Genomic DNA, 27174 nt, shown 5'->3' on the forward strand with positions numbered 1-27174 from the left:
CTAGTACTTCCATACCTGGATGACTCGCTAATTCGGGCAAAGTCAGAGTCGCTTGGCCAGTTGGCAATTCGCAAAGTGCTTCAACTCCTGCGATCACTGGATTGGGTGATTAACTTACCCAAGAGCCGACTGGTGCCAACCCAGTCTTTGGAGTTTTTAGGAGTTCTGTTCGACACTTAAGAAGGAAGAGTGTTCCTTATCTCGGACCGAATTGTCAAGCTACAAGGACAAGTGCGTGATTTATTGGCCAACCGTCTCCCCAGAGTGCGGGATTATTTGTGGGTTCTCGGATCTAAGACTTCCACCCTGGAGCTGGTGCCCTGCGCCTTTGCTCATATGCGTCCTTTACAGTCAGCATTGCTTTCGCGTTGGAATCCAGTCTCCGAACAGTTTCATTTACTTCTCCCTCTTACGGATGCAGCACACTCCAGTCTCGATTGGTGGCTTATCTCGGACAACTTATCCCGAGGAGTTCCCCTGGAGATGCCCGAATGGACTGTGGTGACCACGGACGCCAGCCTCTCCAGTTGGGGAGCAGTTTGCCTGAGGAAGTCGGTGCAGGGACAATGGTCCCAGGAAGAATCTCAGTGGTCAGATCAATTATCTGGAAACCAGCGCAGTGTGGTTAGCGTTGCAAGTGTTCTGCCCTCTCCTCCAGGGGAAGTCAGAATTCTTTCCGACAATGCAACCACGGTGGCTTATATCAGTCGCCAAGGGGGAACCAAGAGCCAGCCAGTGGCCACGGAAGCCCAGCAGCTGATCAGCTGGGAGGAGAAGCATTTAGTAAGTATTGCAGCATCTCCCATAGCAGGAGTCGACAACGTTCAGGTGGACTTTCTCAGTCTGCAGCCCCTCAATCCCGGGGAATGGGAGCTCGCAGACTAAGCTTTCCAGCTCATATGCGACACGTGGGATGTATCCCGCCTGGATCTCATGGCAACGTTTCAGAACGCCAAGGCTCTGCGTTTCTTCGGTCGCTGCAGAGAAACAGGAGCAGAAGAAGTAGATGCTGGTGCTGCCCTGGCCGACCGACGTGCTGCTGTACGTCTTCCCTCCTTGGCCGCTGATAGGCAAAGTGCTCAGGAGAGTGGAGATACACTCAGCAGAAGTCATCCTTATAGCTCCAGAATGGCCGAGACGGCCTTGGTTTGCGGACCAGGTCAATCTGGCAGTGGCGGGTCCCCTGCAGTTGCCACTGCTCCCAGACCTTCTCCATCAAGGGCCCGTGTGTTTGGAAGAGGACGATCGCTTTTGTCTAGCGGCATGGCTTTTGAGAGGCGCCGCCTGAAGAGCATTCGAATGCTGTGGTGGCAACACTTCTCCGGTCGCGCAAGACATCCACCAACCTCGCAAATGTGCGCGTGTGGAGAATCTTTGAATCTTGGTGCATGGACCAGGCGATTGTTCCTACTCAGTCTTCGGTGTCGGATATTTTAGGTTTCTTACAATCCAGACTCACCAAGGGCTTATTGTGTAGTTCCCTAAGGGTTCAGGTGGCAGCTCTTGGTTGTTTGCGCGGTTTCATTCAAGGTGTGGTGTTGGCTGCTCACCCCGATGTGGCTCGTTTCCTAAAAGGGGAAAAGCATTTACGTCCCCCGATCAGGCACCCTTGTCCTTCTTGGAATCTGAACTTGGTTCTCTCAGCTCTGTGTACGGCACCCTTTGAGCCTCTGAAAACGGCTACAATAAAAGATCTCACATTAAAGGTGATTTTCCTTATCGCTATCACATCAGCTCGCAGGGTATCTGAGCTCCAGGCTGTATCCTGTAGGGAGCCGTTTCTGAGAATTTCGGATTCTGGTGTGTCCTTGCGGATGGTTCCTTCCTTTCTTCCGAAGGTGGTGTCTGCTTTTCATGTGAATCAGTCAATGGAGCTTCCGTCGTTTCCCGTTTTGGACCAGTCAGACCCTATGTCTAAAGACTTACGGAAGCTGGATGTTCGTTGGACGTTGTTGCATTATCTGGAAGTTATTAACCCGTTTCGTGTGACAGACCATCTTTTTGTGCTGTGGGCTGGTCCAAAACAAGGAAATATGGCATCTAAAGCTACGATTTTGCACTGGTTGAAAGAAGCTATAGGCTCGGTATATTTGCAGCATGGTAAGCCTGTACCGTTTGGTCTTCGGGCTCATTCTACCCGTTCGTAGGCGGGTTCTTGGGCGGAGTGTCAAATGGTCTCACCGCAGGAGATCTGCAGGGCGGCAACTTGGAAGTCTTTGCATACCTTTGCCAGACACTACAGACTGGATGTTCAGACACTGGTTGAAGGAGGTTTTGGAGAAGCAGTGCTTAGAGCGGGCCTCTCCAGATCCCATCCCAGGTAAGATAGCTCTGGTACATCCCAGGAGTCTGGACTGATCCGGGTATGTACAGGGAAAGGAAAATTAGTTTCTTACCTGATAATTTTTGTTCCTGTAGTACCACGGATCAGTCCAGAGTCCCGCCCAGGGAACGCATGGAAGTAAGGGAAAGACCGCTCAGTTATTGATTGATTTGTTTTCAGATCTGTAGAAATTGGATTGACTGTCCTCAAGTAGTTCTACAGGTTCAGTTCCTAGGAGGGTTAAGTGAACCGGTTATTTCTTTTTCTTATTGAAGGGTTATTGTACATAGTTATGGTGGTTTTTTGAGAGCCATTCTGCCTTGACATTGAGTAATACTATCAGACTGTAGGTGGCACCATCCTATATAAGGCGGAGTTTTGTTTTGAAAACTTCTCTGTCTCCATCTGCTAGAGGGGGGGCAAAACCTAGGAGTCTGGACCGATCCGTGGTACTACAGGAACGAAAATTATCAGGTAAGAAACTAATTTTCCTTTTACTCATTCAAGTCCTTTCATGATTTTGTAGACCTCTATCATATCCCCCTGTCTTTCATTGCAAAAGTTAAAAGAATGAGACGTTTTGTACAGTGATGACTGGACCTGAACTTAAACCATCCTCCAACTGTTGTCACAGATCTTGGTGTCAATAAGTCCAGATCTCTCTGCTGGTCCAAGTGGACTAAAAACAGCCTTCCTCATATTAGGATTTTTTTTTTCTCTGAGATTTACATTACTTCAAAATGAATGCATGTACCCCAGACACAAAAATGTTCTTGATGTTAATGAGTTAATTCCCTGGGTGCTAGGCTACAATAGACTCTTCCTGTCTTGATGCTAGCAAATGGTTGTCAACTCTTCTGTATGCCTTCATTGGGATAGATGATTTCCTGTGCTGTTTTCCCTTCTCATCAGACATCTTGGTTTTCAGACAGGAAGAAGGACCTTAGTAAGATGAAGAGTCTTCTTGATATTCTTACCGATCCTTCCAAAAGGTATGTTCCTTTCTCCTCCTCCCATTATCCATATCCAATAAAGGGAAATTCCACTCTGCAAGTTCTTGCTTACTTATTACTACAACCATTATTTATCTTTTATAAAGTACTACTAGACCAACTCAGCACTGTACAGATGCATATAAGTGACAGTCTCTGCTCCATGAATTTTACAGTCATCAAGACAAACATACATTCCCTGTACGTACCAGGATCAGTCCAGGACACCTGGGTTGTGACTCCGCACCAGTAGATGGAGACAGATTAAAACTTGTGGGCGGAGCCATATATAAGCCCCTGTGCCAGTCACAGCCCCTCAGTCTTACTCTGTCTCCAGTAGATGGTGCAGGTCCAGTCACAGCCCTTCCTGACCTGATTCTGGTGTTTGTCAGGTTTGGTTTTTTTAATTAGTTTTTTGTTAGGTCTATTTGTTCTGGGCTAAATTGGGTTTCTTTTTAATTCTTTCCCGGTTGCCCTGCCTCCCAGGGGAGTTGAGAGGTCCTGAGGGGACTACCCTCCCCCGGTCGAGGCCGCTGCCAGGGTTGAGGACCCGGCTGAGCTAGTGGCAGCGTCAGGGGTGACACCAGGGAGCCTGGTTCACTCACCCCTGCAGGAAATAGGGCTTTCAGAACCAGGGACAGCGCTTTTTTCTGTAAAAAAAAAAAAAAAAAGTTTTACTTTTATTTTTTTGCGGCTCTCTGTTCCTTGGCGTTGCCGTTCCGTTTCGGTGGGTGGGGGGCGTCGCCTGAAGGGGGGAGGTCGCCGAATTGCGCCGTTTTGATTATTTTGAATTTTTTTCCTCTGAGGTGAATTTTCTGTTCGCGTCTCTGTTTTCCCGCGTTCGCCGGCATGCCTCGCGGTTCGCAGTGCAGGGCCTGCGGCTCGGCGCGCGCGCGTCTCTCCCGGGACAGCCTTTGTTCGGCTTGTGTCCCGGGTGATGAGGGCACCTCAGCAGCACCTCGGAGAGCTCGGTCCCGGGTCGCGCGATCGCCGCCGCGAGGTGGGGGCCCCTCTGTCACTCCTCAGGAGCTGTTCCCGCTTAGCGCGGGAGTGGCAGCCATTTTGGCCACGGGCCGGGAAATTTCCAGAGAGACAGTGGGGGCTTCGTCTCTACCTCCAGCGCTTTCCCCGCAGCGTGACAAAGCGAGGGAGGTCCCCTCGGAGGGGATTCGGTCCCCGGGGGACTCGAGTAGCGATTCAGCGGGTTCCGGAGAATTTTCTGAGGACTTTGCGCTGTTACTGCGCAAAGTCCTCAGATATAAGCGCAGCAAGCGCATACGGGGGGATGTCTCGCGTACTGCTATCCGCAAGTCCCCGCCTCGGAAAAAGAAGGCCAGGAAGGGTGCGGAGATCGCCCAGAGTTCGTCCCGAGGGAAGCGGCTTCCCCGGGGGCTGCCGCAGGAATCGGATTCCGAGGATTCCCCCGGGACGGATACGGAGGCCTCCGAAGAGCTCCTGATGGGGGCCGGGACGGCAGCACCGGATGCAACGGCACAGCCTAGTGCAGGGAAAGGTGCACAGGCCTTAGACGGGGATGACCCCAAGGTGGTGCGGCTATTCCGCAGAGAGGAACTGTCACCTCTCATCCCAGCCATTCTCCAGGAGCTGGGGATTGAGGCTCCCCCAGTGGTGGTCCGCCAGGAGGCGAACATGGATCCCGTTTTGCTCGGCCTCACAGGGCCGGCGGTCGCCTTCCCTTTTCATTTCTCATCCACGGATATCCTCTTCAAGGAATGGGATACTCCGGAGCTGGGTTTGAAAGTCAGCAAAGCCATGGATAAGCTCTACCCTTTACCGGAGGAGGCGTTGGAACTCCTCAGACTCCCGAAGGTGGATGCGGCGGTCTCCGCTGTCACGAAGAGGTCTACCATCCCGGTCACGGGAGCAACAGCCCTCCGGGATATTCAGGACCGAAAGTTGGAGGTTCAACTCAAAAAGATTTTTGAGGTTTCCGCCCTAGGAGTACGAGCTGCCATTTGCACAAACTTTGCTATGCGTGCTAGTCTGCGCTGGGCCCAAGTATTGCAGGCTAATGCGGATCTCTCTCTGGAGGAGGCTTCCCAAGCAGATAGGTTGGAAGCGGCTATTGCATATGGGGCTGATGCGCTCCATGATCTTTTACGCACTTCAGCTAGGTCCATGGTAGCAGCGGTGTCGGCACGCCGTCTTCTTTGGCTACGCAACTGGGCGGCGGATGGTTCGTCCAAGGCTCACCTCGGGGCGTTACCCTTTAAAGGGAAATTGCTGTTCGGAAAGGAGTTAGATGACTTAATGGTTTCTCTAGGTGAGAACCGAGCGTTTAAGCTGCCAGAGGATAGGGCCCGGGCGCGCTCTTCTTTTTCCAGCAGAGCTCGTTTCCGGGGATCCCGAAAGTCCAGGCCACAAAGATCCACCGGGTCCTCTTATAGACCGTCCTCTTCTCGGAACACTCACTGGCAGCAGTCCTTTCGAGGCAAACGTTTTGGCAGGCAAGGAGGAGCCCCGTCGGGTGCGGGGTCCAAGCCTTCGCAATGAAGTTCGGCCGGCCCATCCCTCCTTGCGTCCTCAGCACGTTGTCCCAAACGTGGGGGCGCGTCTATCCTTGTTCCTCGAGGAATGGGCCAGCATTACGTCGGATCAGTGGGTCCTCAATGTGATAAGACACGGTTACGAGTTAGATTTTGCTCGCATCCCAGTGGACAAATTCCTGGTCTCGCCCTGCAAAGATCCCAAGAAGAAAGCGGCGGTGCTAGATACCATTCGAAGACTAGAAAGCTTGGGGGCCATCTCTCCGGTTCCGGCCGATCAGTACGGCAAGGGCCGTTATTCCATTTACTTCATAGTTCCCAAGAAAGACGGCACTTTCCGACCCATTCTGGATCTCAAAGGAGTCAACAGATGCCTTCGGGTCCCTCACTTCAAGATGGAGACCATTCGTTCGGTGATTGCGTCAGTGCGGCCAGGAGAATTCCTTGCGTCACTAGATCTCACAGAAGCATACCTTCATGTGGGCATCCAACCAGCGTTCCAGCGGTTCCTACGGTTTTGCATTCTGGGAAGACACTTCCAGTTCCGGGCTCTTCCGTTCGGCCTGGCGACAGCGCCTCGGACATTCACGAAAGTGATGGTGGTGGTGGCGGCGCACTTACATCGGGAAGGCCTCCTGGTTCACCCTTACCTCGACGATTGGCTGATTCGGGCGAAGTCAGAGAGCTTGTGTCGGCAGGCGGTAGCCAAGGTGCTCCAATTCTTGCAGTCCCTGGGCTGGGTGGTCAACTACAACAAGAGTCATCTGGAACCCACTCAGTCCTTGGAGTATCTAGGAGCCGTCTTCGACACAAAACGGGGCAGAGTGATTCTCTCTCAGGAACGGATATGCAAATTACAGTCTCAGGTGCGACGGCTTTTGTCTCAGCACCGTCCGCGAGTCTGCGATTACCTGATGGTTCTCGGATCTATGGCCTCCACGCTGGCGTTAGTCCCTTGGGCATTCGCTCACCTACGGCCGCTGCAGTTTTCATTGCTTTCCCGCTGGAAACCGATTTCAGAGGAATTTTATCTTCCACTGCATCTCGACAGTCAGGCGCGCTCCAGCCTGAGCTGGTGGCTGGACTCCAAACATCTCTCCTGTGGAGTATCTCTTCTCCTTCCCAACTGGACAGTGGTGACCACAGATGCCAGTCTTTCCGGTTGGGGTGCAGTCTGCCAAGGGAAATCGGTTCAAGGTCTGTGGTCAGAAGATCAGACCCGGTGGTCTATCAACCGCCTAGAGTCCAGGGCGGTCCGTCTGGCATTGCAAGCTTTTCTACCCCTCGTACGAGGAAAGGCGATCCGAGTATTGTCGGACAACGCTACCACCGTGGCTTACATCAATCGCCAGGGCGGGACGAAAAGCCCTCAAGTAGCGGAGGAAGCGCGTTCCTTGATGGCCTGGGCAGAGCGGCATCTCAGCGATCTCGCTGCGTCTCACATAGCAGGAGTCGACAATGTCCAGGCGGACTTCCTCAGCCGGCACCACCTGGATCCGGGAGAGTGGGAGCTGGCGGAAGAAGCGTTTCTTCTCATTTGCAGGACTTGGGGAACGCCCCACATGGACCTGATGGCCACGTGGCACAACTCAAAAGCTCCGAGATTTTTCAGTCGTCGACGAGAAAGAGGAGCAGAAGGGGTCGACGCGTTAGCTCTTCCCTGGCCAGCGGAGGTGCTACTGTATGTGTTCCCACCGTGGCCCATGATCGGCAAAATCCTGCGGCGCATAGAATTGCACCCGTCCAACGTGATCATGGTGGCGCCGGAATGGCCGCGCCGTCCGTGGTTTGCGGATCTGATCCAATTGTCGGTGGCGCCGCCCCTTCGTCTACAGGGGTTTCCGGGGCTCCTTCGTCAGGGCCCCGTCTGTTTAGAGGATGCGGATCACTTCTGTCTCGCGGCATGGCTTTTGAGAGGAATCGTTTGAAGCGCAAAGGTTACTCAGATGCGGTAGTTGCCACATTGCTGAGATCCAGGAAGCAGTCTACATCTCTGGCTTATGTTAGAGTCTGGGTAGTTTTTGAAGAGTGGTGCGTAGAGCGGGGTCTGGATCCCACTTCCGCTACTATTCCTGATATTTTGGCTTTTCTCCAGGCTGGGCTGGCCAAAGGTTTAGCATGCAGTTCCCTAAGGGTCCAAGTGTCGGCGCTTGGTTGTTTGCGTGGTAAAGTCAGGGGAGTCTCCCTGGCTCTCCACCCTGATATTTCCCGTTTTCTTAGGGGAGCGAAACACCTCCGTCCTCCTTTGCGGTTCCCTTGTCCATCTTGGAACCTCAACTGGGTGCTCTCGGCCTTATGCTCAGCTCCGTTTGAGCCTCTTAAGCGGTCTACGATCAAAGATCTCACGTTGAAGACTGTATTCCTGATAGCGATTGCGTCCGCTCGTCGAGTTTCCGAGTTGCAGGCTTTGTCCTGTAGGGAGCCCTTCTTGCGCATTTCCGATTCGGGGTTTTTCTTGCGGACCGTTCCATCTTTTCTGCCTAAGGTCGTATCGGCTTTTCATTTGAATCAATCAGTTGAACTTCCTTCTTTTGCGGTAGGGGAGTCTTCTGACCCGAAATCAAGGGACTTGAGAAAGCTAGATGTGCGGAGGTCTCTTCTTCGCTATCTAGAGGTCACAAATTCTTTTCGGTTGACGGATCATCTGTTTGTGTTGACATCGGGTCCAAAGAAAGGTTCTGCTGCGTCCCGCACGACGATCGCCCGTTGGCTCAAGGAGGCCATTGGTTCCGCGTACATTTTGCGCGGTAAATCACCGCCGGTGGGTCTTCGTGCTCATTCAACGAGGTCTCATGCTGCGTCTTGGGCGGAAATTTCTCAGGTATCGCCTCAAGAGATTTGTAGGGCGGCTACCTGGAAATCGTTGCATACATTCATTAAACATTACCGGTTGGATGTTCAGGCTGCTGATGCTGGGGGATTTGGAGAGAGGGTACTCCGAGCGGGACTCTCTGCTTCCCACCCTCGGTAACTTAGCTCTGGTACATCCCAGGTGTCCTGGACTGATCCTGGTACGTACAGGGAAAGGAAAATTAGTTTCTTACCTGATAATTTTCGTTCCTGTAGTACCAAGGATCAGTCCAGGATCCCGCCCGCAGTATTGCGCTATAGTAACGGAGAGTCCGCTCATTGTTGTTTTTTAATACGCTGACCCCTTGTTTTGTTCGCTCTCCCGGTTGGGGAGTCTGTTTTCCTGTAGGGGTGTTGTAGTTGTTTTTTGGTTTTCTTAGTGAATTTCTATAGTTAGCTATGTTGGCTTTTGGATTTTCTACTTTGACATTACGTATGACTGAGGGGCTGTGACTGGCACAGAGGCTTATATATGGCTCCGCCCACAAGTTTTAATCTGTCTCCATCTACTGGTGCGGAGTCACAACCCAGGTGTCCTGGACTGATCCTTGGTACTACAGGAACGAAAATTATCAGGTAAGAAACTAATTTTCCTTTACAAATGAGTCAATCAGAAGTGTATTTATTGTAGTGAAGTGGTTAGGTGTTAAAAGTAGCCTTAAAAAGGTGAGATTTTAAATTGGATTTTAATGTGGCAGAGAGAGAGCATGACATACAGACTCAAGCAGTCTATTCCAGACATACGATACAGCAAGGTGGAAAGCATGGAATCAGGAATTGGCAGTGGAGGAGAAGAGCGCACACAAGCGACCTGCCCATGAGTGACATTCATGAGGAAGAGTGTAGTGGGGAAGAAGTGAAGATAGATAATGAGGAGCTACAGAGGGATGCACTTGTAGACGAGTAAGAGAAGCTTGAACTGTATGTGAAAGCAGACAGGGAGCCAGTGCAGTGACTTGAGAAGAGGGGTTACATGGTCTTAGCGATATTGAAGGAAGATAAGCCATGCATCTGAACTTTGAATAGATTACAGTGGAGAAAGATGGTTCAGCGGGTGGCCTGCAGAAAGCAGGTTGCAGTAATCTATAAGTGGAAGGTGATAAGAGAGTGAATGAATGCTTTTGTAGTATGCTTAGAAAGGAAGAAATGAATAAAACCCAGCTGTCTGGACTCATCTGGGTATGTACAGGGAATTTAGTGATGTTATAGAGGACGAAACAACATACTTGAATGCTTTAGCAATGTTCTGGATATGTGTAGAGCAGTGGCGAAGCCAGAAATGATTTTTTTTTTGGGGGTGAGGGGGCCGCCCAAGGTTAACATGAGTGGACAGTTGACATATAAGTCTAGGCCCTACTATTTGTACTCTTATCAATAAATAATGCCTTAGAGTGCATCTGACAATGGATTTCTAAGTAGTTCATCATGAGTGATGCTTTAATTCTATTATTTCAAGTACTTACCAGCATTAAAAATACCTTAATTATCTATATTAATTTATTTTATATTTATTGCAGTTTATAAATACACATCATGTAAAAAGTAACAGAAGTTTAACAGAAACATCAGATCCAATTATATAATAAAACAAATATAAATGTATTCTTTTATGAATCCTCTTTCCAACAATGCATAGAATATCATAAATACAATAAAACAGCAATAATCATAATAATCATCATAAGAACTTAAGATTTGCAACAAGTGCAGAGCAGCGCTAGGACATACAAAAACGTATATATTCAAATTCTGGTGCCACCTCAGTAACAGCAAAACAAACTCCCTCCAATGCCAAACACTTTGTGAAGTAAGACAAATCCCTACAACCCCCCCCCCAAAAAAAAACCCAAAACATCTAGAACCTTCCCATGCCATACCATAACAGCAGTAACTCTCAAGACTCAATCAGCAGCAAGCTTATCTTAAAGAAAAAGGCAAACATTACACCAAGCCCTAGAACACTAATTCATTATGTGGTGGGCATATAGAACAAGCCGAACTGCTACAAATCCCTACTGAGAAACTACACACTAGCCAAAATACTGCACTTCTGTCACACATGTGCAATACAGAACATAAGAAATTGCCATGCTGGGTCAGACCAAGGGTCCATCAAGCCCAGCATCCTGTTTCCAACAGAGGCCAAACCAGGCCACAAGAACCTGGCAATTACCCAAACACTAAGAAGATCCCATGCCACTGATGCAATTAATAGCAGTGGCTATTCCCTAAGTAAACTTGATTAATAGCAGTTAGTGGACTTCTCCTCCAAGAACTTATCCAAACCTTTTTTGAACCCAGCTACACTAACTGCACTAACCACATCCTCTGGAAACAAATTCCAGAGCTTTATTGTGCATTGAGTGAAAAAGAATTTTCTCCGATTAGTCTTAAATGTGCTACTTGCTAACTTCATGGAATTGCCCCCTAGTCCTTCTATTATTCGAAAGTGTAAATAACCGATTCACATCTACTCGTTCAAGACCTCTCATGATCTGAAAGACCTCTATCATATCCCCCCTCAGCTGTCTCTTCTCCAAGCTGAACAGCCCTAACCTCTTCAGCCTTTCCTCATAGGGGAGCTGTTCCATCCCCTTTATCATTTTGGTTGCCCTTCTCTGTACCTTCTCCATCGCAACTATATCTTTTTTGAGATTCGGCGATCAGAATTGTACACAGTATTCCAGGTGCGGTCTCACCATGGAGCGATATAGAGGCATTATGACTTTTTCCGTTTTATTAACCATTCCCTTCCTAATAATTCCTAACATTCTGTTTGCTTTTTTGACTGCTGCAGCACACTGAGCCGGCGATTTTAAAGTATTATCCACTATGATGCCTAGATCTTTTTCCTGGGTGGTAGCTCCTAATATGGAACCTAACATCGTGTAAGTAAAGCAAGGGTTATTTTTCCCTGTATGCAACACCTTGCACTTGTCCACATTAAATTTCATCTGCCATTTGGATGTCCAGTCTTGCAAGGTCCTCCTGTAATGTATCACAGTCCGCTTGTGATTTAACTACTCTGAATAATTTTGTATCATCCGCAAATTTGATAACCTCACTCATCATATTCCTTTCCAGATGATTTATATATATACAGACAGAGCTTTACCTAATACAGAATAAGGAACTACAAATTAGAAACAAATACACAGACAAAACTGAAGTGGAAAGCGTGAAAAAACAGCCTCAGCTTCTGTGAACACTGGAATACTGAAGAAACAGCAAAATACAAATATATAAGAAATGCACATTCCCAAAGATGGCTTATTCCATTTGCTGAAAGTCAAAATAATTTTTGTACCTTTTGTTATCTGATCTTATTTTTCTAATCAGTTGGTCCCAGTCTTTGTTCCCCTTGCCTGTCTTTTCCTAATTCCTTTTCAGGGTCTCTTTTATTCTTTCTGTTTTCTGTCTCTCCTTTTGTCTTCTTTCCTTCATACTCACACAGATTCTCCCTCACATGCAGTCTTTGAAATTGCTTTCTCTCACAAAGGCTCCCATTCTTGCATGCTTTCTCTCATATACTCACAGGCTCTTACTCATGCTCCCACTTTCATATGGTCTCTCTCACATGCAGGCACTCACTCACAGGTTGCCACTCAGACACTCTTACCCAGGCTCCCACTCGCTCACCCAGGTTCCCACTGTCACACGAATGATTCTACTCCCACACGCACAGGCTCTCTTACATGCTCTCTCCCACATGCAAGCTTCCACTCCCACATGCTCTCTCTCACACCTACATGCTTCCTTTCAAACATACACACACAGGCTTCTCACTCCCATGCTCGCTTTCTCTCAGACACACACACGTGCGCTTCTCACCCCATGTCCTCTCTTACACACACGTGCGCGCTTCTCATTCCCATGCTTTCTCATACACAAACACATGCGCTTCTCACTCCCATGCTCTCTCATACACATGCACATGCTTCTCACTCCATGCTCTTACACGCACGCGCTTCTCACTCTATGCTCTCTCTTACACGCACACACGTGCTTTTCACTCCATGCTCTCTTACACGCACACATGCGCTTCTCACTCTATGCTCTCTCTCTTACATGCACACACGCGCTTCTCACTCTGTGCTCTCTTGCATGCATGCACACGCTTCTCACTCCCATGCTCTCTTACACTCACACACGCGCTTCTCACTCCCATGCTCTCTTACACACATGCACGCGCTTCTCATTCCCGTGCGCTCTCTCATACACACACGTGCTTCTCACTCCCGTGTTCTCTCTCATACATACATACACACACACAGGCTTTCCTAGTGTGTAGCGAGATGGACTCAGGAACAATAGGTTATGCTCCCCTGCCAGCAGATGGAGACGGAGACAGATTTCAAAGCTGATGTCTCCCTACATAACACCCCTGCAGTGACCTCAGGCCTCCAGTATTCTCAGTCCAGCAGATGGTAGGCATATCTCTCCCCATAGGGATTGTTATACTTTTTGAAAGGAGAAATTCTACTTTCTAAATTGAAGGAAAATTGAGCCTCGCTCTCCTGCGGTGATACTTAAAGGTCCCTCCCCCAGTTGAGAATTCCTGAGGCGATTTCCGAGATCCCTCAGAGATGTGCCTTGGTCCGGAAGCTGGTTCCCGGCATGGACTTTGCTGCTTAAGCAGCTGAAAGGCAGCAAGTGCAGGAAGCCAAAGGTGGCGGTGATGGCCAAAGCCATTTCCCCCCGCAGCCGGAGACCGTCTCTGTAATCAGCTGGTAAGTTCTGAGGCCAGGTAAGTTTAAAAAAAAAAAATTACCTTTTGATTCAGAGATATTTGGAGGGGTTTTGGGAAGACTTCCTCCAGTCTCCTTGCTTGGTGCACTATACCGACGTCATTCCCAATCCCGTTGGGGTAAGGGAAAGTGGGCTTCCGAGCGGATTGAGTGACCCCCTGGCGGGCTAGGCCTCACTTTAGGCTTGGTTGGCACATCGTGTGGTAGGCCACTGTGGCGCCATCTTATGTGCGCGTTTTTGTGCATGCCATATTGCCTTCCATACAATGTCGGTACACGCAGTACATCGGTTCTGCGCACGCATTGCGCACATAATGTTCCGCATATATACATGTACACAACTTACTAAGCGCAGAACACAGGAAAAGCCAGAACACAGGAAAAGCCTAGGTACGCGAAATCTGTGCATATAAATTTTTAAGCACAAGCCAATAGTACATACAGCGCCGCCAATGGCACCGCCAACCAAGAAAACTAAGCGCCTTGCTCTCTGGAATGCCTGCCATATTAGACCCTCTCAGTCTGACCTGGACTCCAACTTATGTTGGCGCTGCAAGGAAGCCCAAGGGGAAATGGCCTCCTTGGACTTTGGTAAGCCAAGCTCCTTCCATTTGGATGATGGATTGGCCACTGCCTTAACTGGAAGAACGCCGGACCTTAGTATCCCCTTGACGGGTTCATCTGTGGGAGAGGGAAATTCAACTGGTCCCACCCCAGTACCTCCTGGATTAGGCGTGGACCCGGTGGCCTTTTCCTGGATGGCGTTTTACCAGGGACTACAAGCCTTCATGCAGGCACCAGTCTACTGTCTCTTTTGTCCCAGTTCAGCCAGAACCTCTGCCGGTGGCCCCTTCCTCTCCCATTCCTACCAGTAGGCCCCTTGGTATGCATCGCCTTACCAAGGGTATCCCTGGCAGGGACTCGGATGGCACAGAAGAAGAGGATACAGATTCCTTGGAAGATGTGGAAATTCCCCCGGATTAGAACCATATCGGATCATGTTACGGTTTTTCCATAGAGATGACTTGCCGGCTCTGGTTTCCCAGACCCTGAAGATGCTGGGAGTCTCTGGGGCAGAATCTATGATGGAACCAAAGAAGAATCTCATTCTGATTTCCCTGAGGAAGGCCTCCTGCTACTTTCCAGTGATTAATGCCATTCAGGAGTTGATTGATCTGGAATGGGATGCCCCAGAAGCAAGTTTTAAAGAGGGACGAGCATTGGAAGCTCTGTATCCTCTGGACCCAGCGGAAAGGAAACGTTTGCGTTTTCTTAAAGTGGATGCACTGGTCTGTGCTGTCTTTAAATGAACAACTATCCCAGTAGAAGTAGGAACAGTCTTAAAAGATGCGCATGATAGAGGAATTGAGTCTATCCTTAAACAAGCCTTTGATGCTGTAGCAATGACCTTACAGATCGCTTCTTGTTGCGCTCTCGTGGTTCATTCATGTCTACGTCTTTCGCAGGAGATGGATGACTCCAGGGTAAATTCCAGAGCTGTTATGGAGCCTGCTACTGCCTGTTTAACAGATGCAGGCTCTGATTTAGTCCATTCATAGGCCAGAGGAGTGGCCTCAGTGGTGGCGGCCAGACGACAGCTATGGCTGCGGAACTGGTTAACTGATACAACCTACAAAGCTAATCGTACAAAGATGCCATTTAAAGGATCACTCCTATTCAGAAGCAAGTTGGAAAAGCTGACCAGTAAATGGGATGAGTCTCTTGATTACCGGAAGATAAAAGGAAGCAGCCACAGCACACCACTCCTCTGGCCTAAGTACAGGGCGAGGAGATAGGGGATCGCCTGTTTCTCTTACCAACGGAGGGTCGAGATTACTTTGGACAAATGGGTCTTGGGAAGTCATTCGAGAAGGATATGCACTGGAATTCCACAGCACTCCTTGGAATGTATTCATGATGTCTCCTTGCTACTCCCAGCACAAGAAACAGGCAGTGGAGATTACACTTCTTCCTCAGGATGAGGGTGGTAGTCCCAGTACCTATGCCCCAGGAAAATATGGGGCGTTATTCCATTAATTTTGTCGTACCCAAGAAGGAAGTTTCCTTTCGCCCCATCCTGGACCTCAAGAATGTCAACCGCCACTTGCAAGTAACTCATTTTTGCATGGAAACCTTACGCTCTGTGATGATGGCCATACAACCAGGAGAGTTCGTAACCTCCCTGGATCTATCTGAGGCCTACCTACATATTCCAATCCGGCAGGAACACCAACATTTCTTATGCTTTGCAGTGCTGGGTCGTCATTATCAGTTTCGAGCAATACCCTTTGGCTTAGCCACTGCCCCCAGAACTTTCTCCAAGATCATGGTGGTCGTGGCGGCAGCATTAAGAAAAGAAGGGATCCTGGTATACCCATACTTGGACGATTGGCTGATCCGGGCCAAATCTGTGGAATAGAGCTTCCTGATAACCAACAGGGTGATCTCTGTTACAGGAACTCGGCTGGATAGTAAACCTTACCAAGAGCAGCTTCAAGCCTTCCCAGTCCTTGGAGAATCTGGGGGTCCAGTTTGACACTAGGTGGGGCAAAGTCTTTCTTCCATCCACATGGATACAAAAGGTGATGTACCAGGTGCGACACCTGGTGATCACAGTACGCCCAACGGTGTGGAGCTATTTCCGAGTTCTTGGGTTGATGGCAGCAACCCTGGAAGTAGTGTCGTGGGCGAGGGCACACTTCCGTCCTCTTCAACGCCGTCTGCTATCACGTTGGAACCCACAGTCTCAAGACTATTCGGTTCATCTCCACCTGCTGTCACCTCCAGTGGTGGTCACAGTAAGCTCATCTGAACAGGAGTGTGTCCCTGACCTCCCTGGATTGACTGATTCTCACAACAGATGCAAGTCTCTGGGGTTGGGGAGCTTACTGTCACGAGCTGACAGCCCAGGGACAGTGGGCAGAAGAAGAGGTCCTCTGGAACATCAATCGCCGGAGGCCCGGGTAGCCAGATTGGCGTGTTTACAGTTCAGCCACAAACTACAGGGCCAGGTGGTCTGCATGATGTCTGACAACACGACGACTGTAGCCTACATCAACCACCAGGGAAGAACCAAGAGCCAACAAGTGTCACAGGAGATAGACCTCCTGATGGAGTGAGCAGAAGTACATCTAGAGATGGTCTCAGCCTCCCACATCGTAGGAAAAGACAACATCAGAGCAGACTTTCTAAGCAGGGATAGTCTGGATCCAGGAGAGTGGGGATTGTCTGCCAAAGCATTTCAACTGATAATAGATCATTGGGGCCTCCCATCAGTCGACCTGCTGGCGCATCCCATAAATCGAAGGTTACTCGATTCTTCAGTCGCAGAAGAGATCCATGGACCTTGGGAATCGATCCTCTCATCCAGATCTGGTTGGAATATGAGTTGCTATACGCCTCTTCTCTCCATGGCCCTGCTGGGCAGTGTCATTCGCAGAATCAAATACCACAGGGGACTAATCTTACTGGTAGCTCCGGATTGGCCCAGGCGTCCATGATATGTGGCGACTCCTGGTGGGGAATCTCCTGCGCCTCCCACCGCTCAGGGACCTCTTACAGCAGGGACCAGTCCTTCATGACGATCCGACTGGCCCTTGAGAGTGTTCGCTTGATGTAGCGAGGGTATACTGTGATAGAAATTGACACTTTGCTCCGTGGTCGGAAGTTCTCCACATCCCTAGCGTACGTGCAGGACTGGGGAGAGTATTTGAGATCTGGTGAGAGGAACGTGGTGTCAACCCTCAGGCGGTCAAAATCCCACTTATTCTGGAATTTTTGCAGGACGATTTGAATAAAGGTTTGGCCCTTAACTCCTTGAAGATGCAAGTAGCAGCTCTCTCCTGTTTCAAGGATAAGGTGAATGGGGCCTTCCTGTCGGCCCACCCTGACGTAGCCCGTTTTCTGAAGAGAGTGAAGCACCTTTGATCTCCCTTACGGTTAGCAGTCCCCTTGTGGAATCTCAATTTAGTACTGGAATTCTTGGCAGATCCTTCATTTTGGCCACTGCAAAGTCTTTCCTTGTGTTTACTGACCTTGAAAACTGTGTTCCTGGTGGCTATATGCCTGGCATGTTGCATCTTGGAACTACAGGAGTTGTTATGCTGGGAGCCGTTCCTCCAGATGACTCCAGGGGCATTATAGCTATGTACTGTCCCATCCTTCTTGCCCAAAGTAGTCTCGGAGTATAATTTGAATAAGTCCATTTCATTGTCATCACTAAATAAATTCAAGGATGCGGAGGAATATCATCTCCTCCATCATTTGGATGTCAAGAGACTTTTAGTGTGGTATCTGGAAGTCTCAGAACTGATCCGAAAGATGGACCGCCTGTTTGTCCTTCACGGCAGAAAGAAACAGAGCTACCATAGCTCGCTGGATTAAGGAGGTGGTCACGGGAGTCTATGTAGAGGCTGGAAAGCCATTACTTTCTCAGTTGAGAGCTCATTCCACTAGAGCTCTGGCAGTCTCATGGGCGGAAGTTAGGCTGCTATCTCCCAAGATATCTGCTGAGTAGCGACATGGTCGCTACTCAGCACTCCTTGCACTCCTTCTCCAGGTTTTAGCACCTGGACATGCAGGCCCGAGAGGACACAGCCTTTGCACGGGTGGTGTTGACCGGTCTGATCGGGAGTAGCTTTTGTACATCCCATTGGTCCTAAGTCCATCTGGCTACACGCTAAGAAATGGAAAATTATTTACCTGATAATTTTGTTTTCCTTGGTGTAGACAGATGGACTCAGCATTCTGCCCTCAGCTGCCCATAAACTGTACCAAGGATCTGCCCATGGAATGGATATCGAATCCAAGAGATTACTGGTAAGCCTTCATCCAGTCCCTAGATCAGGGCACCAGTATGCTTACTGGGTTAAGTGTTTATGATTGGTTGAGTACAGTTACGGTTATCAGTTTTAAATCAAGTTTTTTCACTAATATGTCCACAATGGCTTTTGAAGAGAATACTAGAGGGCTGAGGTCACTGCAGGGGTGTATGTAGGGTGGCGGCAGCTTTGAAATCTGACTCAGTCTCCATCTGCTGGCAGGGGAGTCCCGAGTCCATCTGTCTACACTAAAGAAAACAAAATTCAGGTAATTTCTCCATTCTCACTCCCATGCACATGCTCTCTCGCTTGCTCTCACTCACACTCACACACACACAGAGACTTCACTCCCTCCTTCTTTTATACACACACACACTCAGGCTTCTCACTCCTATGCTCTTTCACACACATGCACACACAGATGCTTCTCACTCCCATTCTGTCTTTCATTTCTCTCATACATACACACACACACACACACACACTATCAGGGCCTCTTCCTCTCTTCCAGACCTCCTTGCTGCAAGGGCCTCTTCTTTGGCCATGCCTGTTGAGCTTGTGATGGCACTGAGACGGTCCGGCCTCTCTTCTCAGGCCACGCGGGATGAACTCCGCGATGGCCCTGTGACAGTCGGGCCTCTTCTCAGGGGTCGGGCCGCACTGGATGAGCTCCACAACGGCCCTGCGATGGTCGGGGCTCTTCTCGGGCATTGGGCTGCACAGGATGAGCTCCGCAACGGCTCTGCAATTGTCGGGCCTCTCCTCTTGGGCCGCGTGGGATGAGTTTTGCGATGGCCCTGTATCGGGCCTCTCTTCTCAGGTGCCGGGTAATTCTGAGTGGATGGGCCTGAGCGCAAAGTGAGTGTGCCACTGTCCGCCCATGGCTATGCCACTGGTGTAGAGAAGGAAAGAAAGGCATGAAAGGTGACCCCAAGGTTGCGGGCCAAGGGAATTTGGAGGATGAGAGAACCATCCACAGAGAGAGAAAAAAGAAGGAAGAGGAAAACAGGTTGGCCAGGTGAGGGGAAGACAAGAAATTCCCTCTTGCCCTTGTTAAGTTTAAAGTGGCAGTGTGCCATCCAGGAAATTTCTGGTGTAGATTTGGTAGTTGTCAGCACAAAAGTGGTGACCTGGATTGCAAACTGGTTGACGGACAGAAGTCAATGTGTGATGGTAAATGGAACTTACTCTGAAGAGAGAGCGGTGTTGAGCGGAGTGCCGCAAGGGTCGGTGTTGGGACCGGTCCTGTTCAATATCTTTGTGAGCGACATTGCGGATGGGATAGAAGGTAAGGTTTGTCTTTTTGCGGATGACACTAAGATCTGCAACAGAGTGGACACACCGGAAGGAGTGGAGAAAATGAGATGGGATTTAAGGAAACTGGAAGAGTGGTCGAAGATATGGCAGCTGAGATTCAATGCCAAGAAGTGCAGAGTCATGCATATGGGGTGTGGAAATCCAGAAGAACTGTATTCGATGGGGGGAGAAGGGCTGATGTGCACAGGGCAGGAGTGAGACCTTGGGGTGATAGTGTGTAATGATCTGAAGTCGGCGAAACAATGTGACAAGGCGATAGCAAAAGCCAGAAGAATGCTGGGCTGCATAGAGAGAGGAATATCGAGTAAGAAAAGGGAAGTGATTATCCCCTTGTACAGGTCCTTGGTGAGGCCTCACCTGGAGAACTGTGTTCAGTTCTGGAGACCGTATCTCCGAAAGGACAGAGACAGGATGGAGGCGGTCCAGAGAAGGGGGACCAAAAAGGTGGAGGGTCTTCATCAAATGACTTATGAGGAGAGATTGAAGAATCTAAATATGTACACCCTGGAGGAAAGGAGGAGTAGGGGTCATATGATACAGACTTTCAGATACTTGAAAGTTTTAAAGATCCAAAGACAACGACAAACCTTTTCCGTTGCAAAAAAATCAGCAGAACCAGGGGTCACGATTTAAAACTCCAGGGAGGAAGACTCAGAACCAATGTCAGGAAGTATTTCTTCACGGAGAGGGTGGTGGATACCTGGAACGCCCTTCCAGAGGAAGTGGTGAAGACCAAAACTGTGAAGGATTTCAAAGGGGCGTGGGATAAATACAGTGGATCCATAAAGTCTAGAGGATGTGAATGAAGACAAGAGGCATGGGGGTGGCTTGAGGGAATGTTGGCTACTACCTGGAGATGAATATCCTTATTCAATAATGCGACTCCAACATTGCTCTATGCTTCAACGGCAAGAGGAAATGTGGAAAAAAGGATTTGCAACCACATAAAAGCAGGGGAGTAGCTTGCTTGTTACGGCGGTTACTACCCCAAACCAATAAAATACCTGATACTTCACTTTCAACACAAATCCAGCATAGCTCTCTGCTTCAACAGCAGGGGAGGAAATTTTGACAATTCACACATATCCAGCATAGCCCTCTGCTTCAACGGCAGGGGAGGAAATTTTGACAATTCACGCATATCCAGCATAGCCCTCTGCTTCAACGGCAGGGGAGCAAGTCTAATATTTCACTTCAATGCAAAGCCAGCATAGCTCTCTGCTTCAACGGTAGAGGAGCAAGACTGATACTTCACTTTCAATGCATAGCCAGCATGGCTCTCTGCTTCAACGGCAGGGGGGAATGAAGAAAGGTGGATCTATATTCAGGCAACAGTCAACAAGGACTGAATTACATAGTCTGAATAAACAGATAAGCATTGGTGTAGCTTGCTTGTTACGGCGGTTACTACCCCAAACCAATAAAATACCTGATACTTCACTTTCAACACAAATCCAGCATAGCTCTCTGCTTCAACGGCAGGGGAGGAAATTTTTGACAATTCACGCATATCCAGCATAGCCCTCTGCTTCAACGGCAGGGGAGGAAATTTTGACAATTCACACATATCCAGCATAGCCCTCTGCTTCAACGGCAGGGGAGCAAGTCTAATATTTCACTTCAATGCAAAGCCAGCATAGCTCTCTGCTTCAACGGTAGAGGAGCAAGACTGATACTTCACTTTCAATGCATAGCCAGCATGGCTCTCTGCTTCAACGGCAGGGGGGAATGAAGAAAGGTGGATCTATATTCAGGCAACAGTCAACAAGGACTGAATTACATAGTCTGAATAAACAGATAAGCATGGGTGTAGCTTGCTTATTGCGGTGGTTAATACCCCTAACTAAATTAAGCTATTTCACTTAGATGCAGGTCCAACACTGCTCTCTACATTAATGGCGGGGGTGGAAGGGAAATAGAATAAAAAAAAAAAAGGTTACTAAGAGCCAAGAGAAACAGATAAGTACGTGAAAGAAAAAAAGTGCGAAAGCTTGCTGGACAGACTGGATGGGCCGTCTGGTCTTCTTCTGCCGTCATTTCTATGTTTCTATGAGATCAGAGCACTGAGGGGAAAAAGTGTAGAGAGAAAGGAGGAGACCCAGGACAGAGCTTTGAGGCACACAGACTGATAGTGGAATAGCAATGGAGGAAGAACCACCAGAGGATAAAGTAAAAGTGCGATAGGAAAGGCAAGAAGAAAACCAGGATAGAGGAGCATCCTGAAATCCAGTCGAGTAAAGTATTTCAAGGAGTAGATAGTAATCAAGTGTGTCAAAAGCAGCAGATAAGTCAAGAAAGTTGAGGATCGAGTAAAGGCCCTTGGCTTTGGTGACAAAGATGTAACTGAAGACTTTGGCAAGAGCAGTCTCCAGATTGAAATGGATCCAGAATGGCTTGAGATGAAAAAGTCAAGATATTGGAGGGTGAATGCCATATTCAAGCAGTTTGTATGTGCTAGGGAAGAGGGAAATAGGATGATAGTTAGAAAGGCATAGGATCTAGTGAAGGCTTTTTAAGGAGGGGGTGATGATAGCATATTTGAAGGAAGATAGGACAGTTGCAGTGACAGCTAGAAGGGATGACTGCAGGGGAAATAGAGTTAAAGAGCTGGGTGGGAATGGGGTTAGAGAAACAAGTAGTAAGTTTTTGGAGGAGGAGAGATGGGCCATTTTCTGCTCTGTGTTTTCAGAAAAGGAAGGGGAGGTGAATAAAGTGGGGACGGGGGAGGCAGTCCAATTTAATCTTGTCAGTCTTATCATGCAAGAAGTTAGGCATAGTCTGGGCAGAAAGCGAAGGAGGAATGGGAGGCAGAGGCAGGTGAGCACAGTAAAGAGATGGTAGGGATTGCAAACAAGGGTGTTTGTCAAATTGACATGATCTTGTTTGGCAAGAGTAATAGTAAACCAGAAAGAGGTGAGCATAAATGAGAAATGTATGAACCTTCCCCACATCCCATTCTCCTTGTTTAGATGCATGCCACTCATTTCAGTTTCCTGTACTAACAGCTGTAACTGCATTGGAGTCTTCACATGGAGTCAAGAGCTGTGGAAGCTAAGTCCTTTCCATTAGCTCTTTTTGGTCAGATAGCCTGACAAGATCTTCACTGATAGGACCTCCAGTCAGATGCATGCTTAATAAAACCAGTCATGGCAAGAGGGGGAATGCCATTAGCAATTAAAGCATGTGTTCATTTTTTCTCTGCAAACAATTTAGCTTCAATTGCTAATTATAATTCTAGTGTTGGAGGGTATTGATACCTTTAAGCTCAGCAGGAACAATATACAAGTGCACATCTTCACATTTTCTCTGCCCCTTATTCTCTTCCCTCTCTCTTTGGTCTGTCCTGCCTGCAGGTGTCCATTGAAAACTCTAGAGAAATGTGAAATTGCTCTGGATAAGCTGAAAAATGAAAGTGATAGTGTTTTGGTGAGTGGCAGCTATTCTTTGGAAGGCACTTTCTCCATATAGCTAAGTAAAGTGAACAGTCCAGTAGAGAGTGGCTTAGAGTAGCAGCTCATTTCCAAAGACCTTGCAACCAGAAGCTCATTCCTGCTAAAATCCAGGTGCCAGGAGTAGCATGGACCAAGCTCTAGTACTTACTCAGAAGAAGCAATGACTGCTGCTGGCCCAGTGTTAGAGAAAGGAAGCCCTCTTTGCACATTGCGGAGCTGACAGGCACTGAGCATGAAAGGAATTCACTGACTTGTACCATAACATTTGCTGCTGCCCCCTGTATTGAGCACAAATCTGAGATGAAGTAAAGCTGCCAAACTCTACTTATTGGATTAAGTGGCAATGTGGAATTCCTCCCCAAATCTCAATTTAAGAAGTGGCTGTAGTCCACTGGAATGACCTTGTGAAATAAAGCTTTGATATATTTCCTAACAGTTGTATATCTCTGTTCTAGTTTACTCCCCCACCTCCAACGGTGCCTCCAACCAAGCAGCAGTATTTATGCCAGCCACTTCTGGATGCTGTCCTACCAAACATACGTTCACCTGTGTTCAACCATTCTCTCTATCGAACGTTCATGCCAGCCATGATGGCTATTCATGGCCCACCAATTACGTATGTATCCGTATTGAACATTTTACAGTCTTAGAATGTTTATTCAGGAGTATTAAGGTATTTACAGAAAGTCAGATCTGGGTATATTTGTCTTGTTACTGTGTTCTCCAAAGATAAACATCCTTGTAATCACATGGCCTGTCATATGTCAAGTCAGAGAAGCTTTCTCCAAGCTCTGAAACTTTTTCAAAATTCCCATGTCATTAGATGGTGCATGGTGGGAGAAGATATATTAAAAGATTTATATGTCGCATATAATCCAAAGTTCAAAGTAGTATACAAGCCAAAAATATACATATTAAAACAACATAACCAAACATGGATAACAAAGACAAAAAGCAAAATACACTGTCCCCAAAGTAATATCCATTCCCTTAAAAACCATCATCTGATCCCCAAAAGATCATATCTTATGTCTCATACAGAAAAAAAAAACAGATATTACCTTGCAAAATCCTGTTGGAACAAATAGGTCAAGAAAATGTTTTAAAGTTTTTATGTACATAGTCAACCAAAGTTGCTCTGGTAAAGGGTTCTAAAGAACTGCATGTGTCTGTCAAACGAACCTGGCCAGTACCAAGGTTCGAGCCAAAGAGTATTAACAGATGCGCTGAATAGAGAGGTTTGAACTGATAAAACCACAGAGAGGGAGGGAGCATCACTCCTGCTTCCTGTCCCAAGCAGTTGCCAGTTTTAGTATATAAAAGTGAGAAAAGCTTGAAGAGAGAGATCACTATACACGTCAGTCTTCTGGATGTGGCAAGGCAGACTGATTCCTGGGCTTGACATTAATCAGAAATTTAAGCTTTGTTTTATATATATAATTTATTTAGGTATTCTCTTTAATAGTCATTATCTGCAAGTAACTCTTCTGTATTATCTGATTTTATTTATTCTCTGCTCTATCACCTTATTGCTCAAATAAACGTATCATAAAGTACCTGGAACCGTAATGTACTGAGTCGGAGGGTGCATGTCCATATTTGTGTGGGGAATAAACTCCTGGGTTCAAGCCCTCAGGTGTAATTCCAGTGTATGTTTACATTTGATAAGCTCTTGTGTTTAAGCTCTCAGATATAATTTGAATATGTGTGGAATAAGACCCCTAGGTATATAGCCATGTGAGCATGCAGGTGAGCCTCTTGGGTAAATTCCACATGTGCAGTCTGAACATAAAACATCTGATGAAGGAATGGGATGTCTAATAAGCCCTTTTGGGAGTACCTATTTGGATTATAAGTATGTAGCAATGCATTCATCCAAGGAAAGCTGTTCTCACCTATCATCTTATGAACCAAAACAGTTTGTATTTAATTTGTGATTCTGTTGAAAGCCAGTGAAGGTTATATAGTATTGGCATAATGTGTGTCCTCAAACCTTGACTGCTGATTACCCGGGCAGCGTTGTTCTATATCAACTGAAGTGTTCTAAGTGTGTTTGCTGGCATCCCAGTAAGAATAGAATTACAATAGTCAATATTTGGCCTGCAAAACAGAGCGAATGTCCAAGGAGTGCAGTAGCAGTTTTAATCACTGTAGAAATTTCAAATTGAAAAAGCCAGTGTTTACTTAGTTTTAACATGTTTACGCATAGTTGCTATAATCCAGAGTTACCTCGAGGTTTTTTATCTGTGAAGAAATTGGCAAATAGGAGCCATATAGATATTAAATAACGTGGCAGACAGCGCAGATCCCTGAGGTACTCCTTGTTGAGATCATGCAAACAGATAGGATCTGAACCACTTGAGGATTGTACAAACAAAAATGCAGAATCTGATGGTCAAGCATGTAAAAGGCTGCAAATATATCAAACAGAACCAATACAAAACTTTGAATGTTATCAAAACTTATGGCATAGCCACGGATGGGCCTGGATGGGCTGTGGCGCATACCCACTTTGGGCTTAGGCCCACCCAACAGAGCTGCCCAACACCACAGCAGCGCAATGATTATCTGCCCGCGGGGATTCCACCTCCTGTGGATACATGAGCGCAACAATGGTAGTGCGATGATGATGTGCCTGCAGAGATCCCATCTCCTGCGGGCACATGAGCAGAACCACAGCAGCAAGTTGAAGATCTGTCTGCAAAGGATTCCCCCCCCCCCCCCCAGGCTAAAGAGGACCACAACAACTTGGCAAAGACTGGCCCACAAGATTATTATCTCAGGTGGCCTGAGGATGACCACTGTAATGTGACAGAACACAGGAGGTGAGGGAGGCATACTGTGAAAGGGAAGGGAGGAGTGAATGTCTCACTCCCTTGCCTCCTCTCCCCATTGCTTATCTTTCCATCTGTCTCACTTGCTCAGTTTCCCTTCCCTTCCCTCTCCTTCCTTCTTACTGAGAATGAAGGGGAGGAAAAGGGAACTGAACTAAATAGTGGAAGGGAAGTGATGGGGTTGTGAGTGAGGGAAAGTGTGAGTGAGAGGGTAGGGAATGGAAATTCCACAGAAATAAAAAATAGCCAATACAGTATCACCGACATTAGCAAAGATAGTTAATTTATCTTTAGAGAAAGGAATCATACCAGATAATCTAAAAGGGGCAATTGTAAAACCAATTTTAAAGAAGAAAAACAGCGACCTGCTTAATCTGAGCAATTGCAGACTAGAATCAAACTTATTGCAAAATTAATTGAGAAAACTATACAAAAGCAACTAGCGGAACACTTAGATAACAATAACATCTTGTATCCATCACAACATGGCTTTAGAAAACACTATAGCACAGAGACACTACTGCTAGCATTAACAGACAACATCATGAGAGGTTTCGACAATGGCAAACATTATATTTTAGTGATGCTGGACCTGTCAGCAGCCTTTGATACCGTAAATCATGACATACTTTTAAATAGACTAGAGGAAATAGATGTAAGTTCCCTGTACGTACCAGGAGCAGTCCAGACTGCTGGGTTATGCCTCCCCTCCAGCAGATGGAGTTAGAGAAAACTGAAAAGGCACCCCCCCTTACATACTGGTGTGCCACCTGCGTCCTCTTCAGTATCTCTCTGACTCCAGCAGATGCAGAGGCATGACCTGCGGTCCTGATCCCTGTCACAAAGATTTCAAATTATTTACATGTGTATGACCAGGTTTGGTTCTAGTTATTTCTCTGTCTATTGCCTTTGACTAGATCAATAAAAAAAAAAAAAAAGGAAGAGCAAACTTTTATACATTTCTTTCTAAGGCAGGCTAGGCAGGGCATTGCCCTTAAGCCTTTTACCCGGAGACTTTGGCCACTAGCCCAGTGACAGAGGAGACTATTTACCGGCGGGCCGGTCACTTTTCTCCTCTTTTGGTTGCTACCTTGCCCCAGAGAAGTTTTTCCTCTGGTTGTGTCACTGTCTATTACTTAAGACCAGGGAGGTTTATTCCTCTGGTGGCTGTGACAGATACAAAAAAAAAAAGTATTTAAGAATTCCAGGAGTCATATACGATAGCCAGCAAGGTAATTTTATTTCATTTTACCTGTCAGTCAGTGCGCCTGCCACGTTTTCCGGGCCTCCGGAGGGGGTGGATTGTTTTCACCCGGTCTGCAGCATTTGTT

The 27174-nt window shown here is 47.6% G+C and overlaps 1 protein-coding gene across 4 annotated transcripts in view; it reads left to right on the top strand.

The window, feature by feature from the left end:
* The window catches only part of MED15 (mediator complex subunit 15), a 211183-nt gene that overhangs the window by 140118 nt on the left and 43891 nt on the right, over nt 1-27174 (top strand). For 3 of the 4 annotated variants that reach the window (XM_029571059.1, XM_029571061.1, XM_029571060.1), the window contains 3 exons: nt 3252-3315; nt 22911-22983; nt 23465-23625. In XM_029571059.1, the coding sequence (XP_029426919.1) occupies nt 3252-3315; nt 22911-22983; nt 23465-23625 (298 nt within the window). The remainder of the gene's footprint in view (nt 1-3251; nt 3316-22910; nt 22984-23464; nt 23626-27174) is intronic. The other variant, XM_029571062.1, reaches the window with a different exon arrangement.

The sequence above is a fragment of the Rhinatrema bivittatum genome, chromosome 11, assembly GCF_901001135.1.
Source record: "Rhinatrema bivittatum chromosome 11, aRhiBiv1.1, whole genome shotgun sequence".
Lineage (NCBI taxonomy): Eukaryota > Metazoa > Chordata > Amphibia > Gymnophiona > Rhinatrematidae > Rhinatrema > Rhinatrema bivittatum.